Here is a 10749-nt window from a genome sequence, read left to right as displayed (position 1 = left end):
TTAGCCAAAAGTCAAATGATGTAAGTGTGCGTGCGTGTAGACGCCATGTACGTGTGTGAGCTCACCAGAAGCGCAGGCACATCTCCATAGTGGAGTCCAGCTCCGGGGTCAGAATCTGAGCCACCTCTTCACTCTGCTTCAGCACCGTCAGGTAGAAACCTACAGCACAGTCATATCAACAATCACCTACGTCTTCAGGAAAAAATTCATATTCAATCACATCACCACCCTGAGAACAAGAGCCATAGAATTAGCCTTTTCGATCGACAGCATGGATCACCAAAGCTCATCTTCTCCTTCTCCAGCAGCGAGGTCCTGCTGACCCCCAGGCTGACCCCCAGGCTGACCCCCAGGCTGACCCCCAGGCTGACCCCCAGAGCCTCTCACCACTGTCCGTCTGGAGGGTGTGGTCCCAGCCGTCTGTGGTCCCCTTAATCCGACCCCAGCGACCACGGTGGGTCACATCGACGTCAAAGTCACACCAGGTGTGGCTCTCAAAACCACAAGGGTCTAAAAGGAATCAAGGAGTAAACTCAGTAAAGTCCTACAGCATCAGCGACAGTTGTGTGTGTGTGTATGTGTGTGTGAAAGAGAGACAGAGAGAGAGATAGACAGAGAAGGAGAGACTGTGTGATGATCTTACTTTGCTCCAGACAGGCCCCCTCCCTCATAGTGAAATCATCTATGGCTATAAACCCAGTACTGCGGGTATCTCTTCTGCCCGAAAACATCACCTGGTAAAGACAGTTAACACTATCATTCAACAACTTGTCTGCCTACTGTGCTAGTGACCGAGCGACTGAGAGTGTGTGCGTCTCATAGAGTGTATGGTATCTCTGAGTAACGTCATTTGAAAACAGACCTCCATTATGTCTGTGTGGCTGACGGTGACCTGAGCCTTCACCCAATCAGAATCCTGCGTGCCAGACCGCGTCCAAACCACAGCCCTCGACGATTTCTACCCCAAAAAACACACCGTGTTACATGCATCCAATAAACGCAATTCGACTGAGCTTTTCGCAATGCCCTCAATGAGTACCTGGGGAGTTACTGTCAGAGTTCAGGACATCAAATGAGGGATAAAACTAGTAGTGGAGCACACAGCTGGCGTCTTATGAGCTGCATGACACACGGTCGTACAGGTGGATAACATACTGCCTGTACTAGGAGCTCCAGGCTGGAGACAGACGCTCCCAGCATGTAGTACCAGAAGCCCACACACACGTCCGTGGTTTGGATGTCCACGGGCACGGAGATGACCGCAGCCTCCCCATCCTTGGTCCCTGACCCATTCAGCAGCAGGTAGAAGCCTGCCGGGGGAATGGACACAGTTCATGAGACATTTGCCTACATTTACATTTAGTCATTCAGCGGACGCTCTTATCCAGAGCGACTTTAAGAGCAAGTACAGGGACATTCCCCCCGAGGCAAGTAGGGTGAAGTGCCTCGCCCAAGGACACAACGTCATTTAGCATGACCGGGAATCGAACCGGCTACCTTCTGATTAATAGCCCGATTCCCTAACCACTCAGCCATCTGACTCCCTCCACAATTCAGAGAGGTCTGTGAAGCAGACTGACATTCATTCTGTAATTCTGTTGTGGTTTCTGCACTCAACCACCACATGTAGAAATAAAGTATTTGAAACAAAAGTAATCGAGTGATTATTTGAAGTAGCGAGTAACTGTTTACACTGATGGCTTGAGCAGAGCAGGATAAAGAATAAGCACACAGGTTTGATTTTTTGATTTCTTCTAAACAACCAATGCTGGTTGATGACCTAACCTTGCTTGTTGTTGAGCGTGTGGTCATAGAGAGGGCCGTCCCAGGGACCGTTCACCTGGGCTCCCTGGTGAAGAAGCCAGTCCACGTCATCGCTGCTCCCCTGAACCCACCTACACAACCCTGCAGAGCAAGACACCGTGCCATGCAAATACACACAGAGAGGTGGTCATTGATGCATACACACACACACACACACACACAACACAACACAACACACACACACACACAGGATGGCACATTCAAGTTTGAAGGCCACACCAACAGCTGACTGTGTTTAGTAGCACAAACACAGCTTCAACATAAAAAACACACACTCAACGTGTGAGCCTTGCCTTGTTCAAAATTGCAGTCCATGGGAGAGGGGGGTGGGGTGGGGGCGGGGGTGGTGGGGGGAGGAGGGGTGGTGGGCAGCAGGTCTGCACACGACGTATTCAACAGGATGTGGACATCGTCAAGGGCGATGCCACCTTCCTCCTTGTTTAGATTGGTTGCCTCAAATACGATCTGTAAAGTGAAAACATATCATGGCTCAGTATGTCTGAGCGACTGTGCTGCCCAGCGATTCCCTAACTGTGGGCCGGGTGATATGCAAGTGGACCTCAAAGTGGTAAAGGCTGGTGTAGCTCATTTAATCAGAAATATAGAACAATATGTACCACTGGCTTCGTTTAAAACAAGGTATACCAGGAATGTATTCTGAATTCCTCCACTCATCTATACTTTCACTCATACATTTATTCATCTATATAGGAGGAAGTCAGATGGCTGAGCGGCGAGGGAGTCGGGCTCGTAATCAGAAGATTCCCCGCCCCGCCAAAATGACGTTGTGTCCTTGGGCAAGGCACTTCACCCAACTTACCTCGGGGGGGGAATGTCCCTGTACTTATTGTAAGTCGCTCTGGATAAGAGTGTCTACGTAATGTAGTGTAATATAGGCTATGCAGTCACCTGGTGGGTCCCAGTTGTCTTGTAGTCTACCATTGCTCTGTGCCATATTTGACCCTTGTTTTCAGCCTTGCTCCACACAGAGCGCAGTCCCTCGGTCTCATTCACATACACCGACAGCTCCACTTTATTTGACATACAAAAACCAGAAGATAACATCAGTTTCCCGTATACATTTAGTCTCTTATCCAGCCACTGTGACAAATATGTTTAGTACAGGTGTATACAACCCAGAAATGGGTCATTAAAGCATTTGATTGTAGATCAAGAGGTTGTTTGTTCAAATCCCCTCTGTAAGACTATTATGGATAAAAGTGCCTGCTCAGTGATCCATCTTTAGTACTACATCATTATTATTATTCTGAAGCCCAACCAGTATTACTCACAGCCTCTCGACCACATTTCCATGTAGAACCAGAACCCCAGGCATGCTCTCTCCACGGCCCCCACCCTCTCACTCTGGAGATGGGCTTTCTCCTCTCCTCTATCAGCACTGAAGATGACAAAGTGTCCTGGTGGGCACACCCACAGAAACCAGAATTGAAATCCACATCCGGAACAGCAGACAACCAAACAGACATAAACAGTTGAAACCGTACAAGCAAGTTTTATGACAATAAAACTCTTCATTGAAGCATGAGAGGAAATTCAAACTCTATGAATGCTCTACCACTATTTATAACCAGTGCTAGTGTGTTTGGTGTACAGTAGCCCAGGCAGCCTCTGGTACCAAGGGCAGAGTTGGTGGTGTGGTCCACAGGGGGCATGAAGCGTCCTCCCCCGGAGACCCAGTCCCAGTCCACTCCCGACCCCGCAGGAGGGCTGTTCACCCAGCCACAGTAGTCCATCTCAAAGTCACAGAACCCTGGAGGAGAGACACAAGACAAGGGACACTAGGCTTTGTACTGTGTGAACGCCTAGGCTTTGTACTGTGTGAACGCCACACACACACAAACACACCGTAACATTCCAAAAGCACACACACAACCCCCCCCCCCCCCCACATACACACACACCGTAACATTTCAAAAACACACCCACGACCCCCCCCCCCACACACACACACACACACACACACTCCCACACACACACTGAGGTCACTAACCTTGCTCTGGACAGGGCCCGTTCAGGAGAGTGAGGTCGTCGATGGCGATGTCTCTCTGGGAGCCCTCCCCAACCACAGCCTCAAATATGACCTGTCAATCAACAGACCGTTTGAAAGACTGCTCAGCCTGTCCTCTGCTGATCCCACAGCTCTCAGACAGTGATGTCAGACACAGCCTGTCCTCTGCTGATCCCACAGCTCTCAGACAGTGAGGTCAGAGACAGCCTGTCCTCAGCTGATCCCACAGCTCTCAGACAGTGATGTCAGACACAGCCTGTCCTCTGCTGATCCCACAGCTCTCAGACAGTGATGTCAGACACAGCCTGTCCTCAGCTGATCCCACAGCTCTCAGACAGTGATGTCAGACACAGCCTGTCCTCTGCTGATCCCACAGCTCTCAGACAGTGAGGTCAGAGACAGCCTGTCCTCAGCTGATCCCACAGCTCTCAGACAGTGAGGTCAGACACAGCCTGTCCTCAGCTGATCCCACAGCTCTCAGACAGTGATGTCAGACACAGCCTGTCCTCAGCTGATCCCACAGCTCTCAGACAGTGATGTCAGAGACAGCCTTTCCTCAGCTGATCCCACAGCTCTCAGACAGTGATGTCAGACACAGCCTGTCCTCAGCTGATCCCACAGCTCTCAGACAGTGAGGTCAGACACAGCCTGTCCTCAGCTGATCCCACAGCTCTCAGACAGTGATGTCAGACACAGCCTGTCCTCAGCTGATCCCACAGCTCTCAGACAGTGATGTCAGACACAGCCTGTCCTCAGCTGATCCCACAGCTCTCAGACAGTGATGTCAGACACAGCCTGTCCTCAGCTGATCCCACAGCTCTCAGACAGTGATGTCAGACACAGCCTGTCCTCAGCTGATCCCACAGCTCTCAGACAGTGAGGTCAGACACAGCCTGTCCTCAGCTGATCCCACAGCTCTCAGACAGTGAGGTCAGACACAGCCTGTCCTCAGCTGATCCCACAGCTCTCAGACAGTGATGTCAGACACAGCCTGTCCTCAGCTGATCCCACAGCTCTCAGACAGTGAGGTCAGACACAGCCTGTCCTCAGCTGATCCCACAGCTCTCAGACAGTGAGGTCAGACACAGCCTGTCCTCAGCTGATCCCACAGCTCTCAGACAGTGAGGTCAGACACAGCCTGTCCTCCCAGTACCTGAAGTTTGGTGCTTCCTTATCAGCATTGTGTTCCTGACTCTGAACAGCGCGCCAGCTTTGAGTTCACTGAGTTCGTCCAAGGATATGCAAGCTATCTGATCGTGTTACGGTGTGTGCGTGTCCATGTAAATGGGTTTCCTTCAAACACACATAGACAACACGTCCTCTCTATCTTTTAGTTGGTGGATAATTAACATTGCTTTATCGGATGTGTTTTACTGCTTTATGTGATGCAGGAAGCTATATATAACGATACAGATCTTAAGTGAACTGGCCTGACCTGAATGTAACCGAACTGTACTGAACCCAACCAAACGTGAAGTCCCACCTGGTACTGAGCGTTGGGACTGAGGACAGTAGCTCTGGCCTGTCTCCAGTGCTCTCCCTGGTCCCCTGCTCTGCTCCACAGCAGGCTGGGGGGGCTGCTGGGGCTGCCCAGGGTCTGGAGATACACCCTGAGCTCAGCCCTGCCCTCCATGTGGTACCAGAACCTCCAGCACTCGCCGCTGTGAGGCGTGGGCTCGTTCACCGCCGTCACCATGCGTCCTCTGGTCCCGATGTGATGCCTCCAGAGCTGGGCACTCAGGTAGAACCCTGGGGAACAGACAGAGAACATTCCATCACAAGAACCCTGGGGACCAGACAGAGAACATTCCATCACAAGAACCCTGGGGACCAGACAGAGAACATTCCATCACAAACGTGTGTGTGTTTGTCGATTGTCATGGATTGCGTTGGTTGTAAATAACGACAGAACCGAGTGGCCTGTCATTGAGGTCTGTAGACGCTAACATTAGACTTTGCAACTTATTAACCTGGCACTTTTGAAATAATGTTTACGAAAGAACACTTATCATATCACACACAGCTCATATCGAAATGATATACTCACAGCCTGATCAAATCAGGACATAGTTCAAAAGTACTTTTGAATGGTATAGTATATAGTATGACATAGTATCTAAGACTAAATATGGACCAAGGTGGACTTCCAGGGGCCCCTCTCACCCAGCTCTGTCCCCAGGGTGTGATCTGTGTCTGGGCTTGGACTGTTGCCAGTCTGGGCGCCTCTGGTCCTGCTCCAAGGGAAGTCTGAAGCTAAGTCAGCCTGCAGGCCGCAGAGAGAGCCCTGGAAAGTGCACTCCTTCTCCGCTGGACAGGAAGCGTTCTCACTGTGGAACACCTCCACGTCGTCTATGGCAATGCTGCCACTCCTGCCTCCCACCACAGCCTCCAGAATGAACTGCCAGAGACCACATGTACGTTTGAAGCTGTCAGATGTGTTTCTATACTATACAGTAGTGACCTGTACCGTGGTTGTTGCTCTGTCCCCGAGGACTGTATAACTGAAGTACAAGAAGAGCACAATGCTAAAGCAATTGACTAAATACTGTAACTTGTTGCACAGTATGGTATGTAGAAAAAAAAACTATTTTAAGGGACAATCTTTTAAAATAATGGTTTAATACCTGTATTGGCGTGTCACTAGAGAAGGTGAGATCTGCAAAGCGCCATTTGTGGCCCTGAGTCCCGCTCCTCATCCACACCACAGATTCTGGCTCTCCAGCTTGTTTGGTTATAAACTTCAGCGAGCCTGAGGAACAAGATCCAGTATGTCATTTCACTGCTGTCTGGCAACTATAGGCTACTGGACCACCCTCAAGTTAATCCTCAAAAAAAAGCTCAACTCCACTGGAGTGACAATACAGGATGCTAACCGTATTAGCTTAGAGATTGGAGCTTACCGATGCTTGTGCCATAAATGTGATACCAGAAACTGACACAGAGGGTTCCTCTTGCTTGCTGAGGGTAGCTAATAAGCCTCGCAGTCGATGAAACGTTGAGGCCAGACTTGGCAGCGATAAACATAAAGTAACCTGTGAAAAACAGCGACACAGGTATCAGCTAAACAGAGGACTCTCTGAGTATCGGTAGTTTCTGAGAGCTGAGATGAAAAGACAAGACATATTCAGAGAGATACCACGAGCAAGGAGGAAGTTAGGAACCATGTCATCAAATATTTAATCTTTCCTCCAAATAAAAACAAAAAGGGACAGTTTGTTCTTCCTTAGCATGGTTGTGGATGACAAATACAGTTAATGTTTGAAGTGCGTAAAACATCAAATGCGGTTAGCGAACTGCACCTTCTTTGCCAATGGTGTGGTCATATCCTGGTCCGTTCCTATTGGAGCGCTCCCACATCAGGGCAGCAGTGTGGTCCCTGTACCATGCACAGGTGTCCTTCTCAAAGTCACAGGTGAGCACGTCCGAACCTGCAGGCTCGTCCCCCTCCCAGCAGCTCTCAAAATGGATGTCATCCAGCATGACGTCTTTGGGATATAAGGGAGGCTTAGTTGAGAAGACCAGCTAGACAGAGAGAGGGGGGGGAGTGTGTGTGAGAGAAAGAGAGAGAGAGAGAGAGAGAGAGAGAGAGAGAGAGAGAGAGAGAGAGAGAGAGAGAGAAGAGAGAGAGAGAGCGAGAGCGAGAGCGAGAGGGAAGAGAGAGAAAGAGAGAGGGAAGAGTGAGAGAGAGAGAGAGAGAGAGAGAGAGAGAGAGAGAGAGAGAGAGAGAGAGAGAGAGAAGCACAGATTGAGACATGGGACCAGATGCAGGATGACTTTTCTGGGTGCTGTTTTTGACGCTGCTTGGTGGTGTTTGTTGTACATAAGTACCGTAGCATGAACACAAGCTGTGAGAAAGGAGAAATGCCCACCTTGAAACCACCCGGTTGATTACCAAGGAAGGCTGTGGAATTCTCCCAACCATTCGTTCGATCCTTTGAAATCTTCACAAGCTCCTTGGGCTCAGTCTGTCTGACCATTTTGAGATAGAGGTGCGAGGTTGGAGAACGCTCACCCTGGATGTGGTACCAGAACCTGTCACAGATAAATGACATCAGGACGCATCAACTGCTGATTAACTCATGAATAATGCTTTAATATTTTACATTTACATTTAGTCATTTAGTAGACGCTCTTATCCAGAGCGACTTACAGTAGGTACATTCTCCCCGAGGCAAGTAGGGTGAAGTGCCTTGCCCAAGGACACAACTTAATTTGGCACGGCCGGGAATCGAACCAACAACTTTCCGATTAATAGCCCGACTCCCTAACCGCTCAGCCCTGTTTTACTGATTCCTCATCTAAAATATTCTTTAATTTGAGTCCAATATTTTAAAAAAATGGTGCAGAGAAATGCACAGGACAAAAAGACTGCACAAATCGTGGTTACCTTATCTGGCATCCTAGAGCACCAGGCTTGTCAACATAATACTCCAAAATGGCTTCGGAATAAATACTTGTTTCCTGTGTTCCATTCACACCTATGACATGACCTGAGACACAGACACATACTGTGCTATCAACCAAAAATCACTTTAGAAGTCATACAATACAATTCATAGGTACATAATATTAAATGATTATCATAAAATATTACAATTAAAATGTTAAATGATTATCATAAAATACAGTGAATTATGTGCACAGGCAGGCAGACTACTGTCACATAAGATATGCCTACAGGTTTCTTACCCCTGGGAGACCCTGTTGTGTGGTCGTGTCCAGGAACCGACGTCACGTTAGCCCTCTCCAATCTCCATCGGTAGACGTCTTTACTGGTGTCATTCCATCCACAGGAGTGACCCTCAAAGTCACACGACCCTAGGGTTGAGTGAAACTTTAGTTTAACCATACTAAATAGGAGTAAACCCTTCGTAAAGCCAACGTAAGCGAACCTAAAATCTTCCACAAACAGATTGACGGAGACAAATGTAAAGAATTGTGTCGGTGCCGTAGGTTGATGCTTGTTTATGCAGGTTCTTATACATTTAGACAGTGCTTTGAGCACAAGGTAAATGAAATATCGTATGCTTCATGTTATGTACATTAGTAGGGACGCGGACGCACCACAAAACTCTTCATCAGAACCATCGTCACAGTCCATCTTGTAATCACATATCGCTTCCCGTGGGATACATTTCTCAGATGCACACAGGAAATCTCCGTCAGGACAGGAAGAAAAGACAACGAAAGGAACTGAAATCACATGAAAACAGAAGTGGATGCTGTGATTCTACTCTTGCATTTCTTAGTTCACAGTTCTTATTATAAATGTAACTGAAACGTAAATTAAAAGCGCATACTATAATGCTACATATAAAAACATTAATCACAGTTAACTAAGAACCTTATGGACTCTTTTCATCCACTGTGTCACTGACAGGTCAAAATCATTTGAACTATAGGGAACTCCAGTGTTTCCAATTGAATCATCACGTGGAATCAAGCTTGTCAAATACAGAAAGTCCTTCCTTAAGGAGAACCCTCAAAAACAATTTTCCTACAATGGTAATTGTGAAACCAGTAAAACAAACAGACACATGAATAGCCTACTCTTACCAGACAGAAGTATCAATAACCATCTCATGTTGAAAAAAGCATGAGGAAAACCAGAATAGAAATGTTCAGTCAGAATGTGCTGTCTTTACAGAATGAACCCTTGACTACTGTGAATCCGTTTTCATAACTATTAAGATCTTGCAGAGTTCCTTATCAACTTGTCTCTGCTGAAAGTCCACAGTGCACTCACAGCAAACTCGTAATACATTTCCGCTGATTGTGCTCATGTGTCAATGGTACATTTGTTATCTTTAATTACTTTGGCACATGAAAGCTCTGTTTGACAGGACCAGTAGAACAGTTTTATTAGATTTACTGACATATAGGCCTATGTCCACATTTTTGGTTTCCCATCTATCTCTTGTTCGGTTCTATGGTTTTGTGGAACAATGGAGACAATGAGATTACATTGCAGAGGCAAAAGTCAATGTGTCAGATTCTAGTTGATCATTTGAAATATGTTTTGTTTTATCAAGCAAATCTTTGTGTTGTGACTGAGGTAGATTGTCCGGCAGGTGTAATTTCAAAATCCCTATTGTGATTTGAATAACATGCTTGTTTAACTAATAAACCTATGTAGCTGAACTGGCAAGCAACACTACAATGTTTTAGTTTTCCAGCATCACAAATACACAACATTTGTTACCATGGAGATTATACTATGATGCAGAGTCTTACCTCACCTCATCTTTGATGCGTTCTTACACACTCAAAGTTTTGTGTGGAGAACCTAGCTTGCAGAGAGGGTTGTGAGATATGGCACCTTGGAGATCAACAAATCCAACAACAGCCCTTGGTAGGTTTGGAAGTTGAAAAAATATTTATTTTAGTAAGCTCCAATTTTTTCTATATATATATACACAGCAAATATGTTCTTTATTTGGACAACTTTTTTCTTTTCACAACTTTTCCGTCTCCTTCCAGGCAGTCCGAGACACAGGAAGGGCAGGAGACGGCATCTCTCCAATGCCAGAGACTCCATGCAGAGGCGAGGGAGAGAGGGTAGGAGGGCAGAGGGGGCAGGAGGGAGGCGGAGGGGGCAGGAGGGAGGCGGAGGGGGCAGGAGGGAGGCGGAGGGGGCAGGAGGGAGGCGGAGGGGGCAGGAGGGAGCCCACCAACAGCCTCTGAACGCATAGGCGGAAATCCCCGGGGGAAAAGGGGGGACACGACCCCCCCCATCCTGGGAAAATATGATTTGTCCCCCCCAATAAATCACTGTAAACATAAGTCAATTTAAATAATACTAACAATATACATATAACTTATTACAATGTGTTACAGCAGTCATTTTAGTGTCCCCCTCAGGAATTGCTCTTGAGAACACGTCATATAATTGTCCC

The 10749-nt window shown here is 47.5% G+C and overlaps 1 protein-coding gene across 1 annotated transcript; it reads right to left on the bottom strand.

The window, feature by feature from the left end:
- Positions 1-61: 61 nt before the first annotated feature.
- On the bottom strand, positions 62-8998 carry LOC124472369 (MAM and LDL-receptor class A domain-containing protein 1-like). Its single transcript, XM_047027159.1, has 20 exons — positions 8918-8998; positions 8543-8671; positions 8241-8343; positions 7723-7885; positions 7153-7375; positions 6754-6885; positions 6478-6602; positions 6017-6251; positions 5337-5602; positions 3836-3926; positions 3461-3595; positions 3117-3242; positions 2734-2855; positions 2118-2289; positions 1786-1905; positions 1156-1310; positions 863-958; positions 644-734; positions 388-510; positions 62-159 (listed from the first exon to the last, which is right to left on the bottom strand). Exons 1-20 carry the CDS (start codon positions 8952-8954, stop codon positions 62-64), a joined length of 2742 nt encoding a protein of 913 aa, XP_046883115.1. The 5' UTR covers positions 8955-8998.
- Between the last annotated feature and the right edge of the window lie 1751 nt (positions 8999-10749).

Source organism: Hypomesus transpacificus, chromosome 10 (genome assembly GCF_021917145.1).
Source record: "Hypomesus transpacificus isolate Combined female chromosome 10, fHypTra1, whole genome shotgun sequence".
NCBI lineage: Eukaryota > Metazoa > Chordata > Actinopteri > Osmeriformes > Osmeridae > Hypomesus > Hypomesus transpacificus.
This window is presented reverse-complemented; position numbering and strand designations above follow the sequence as displayed.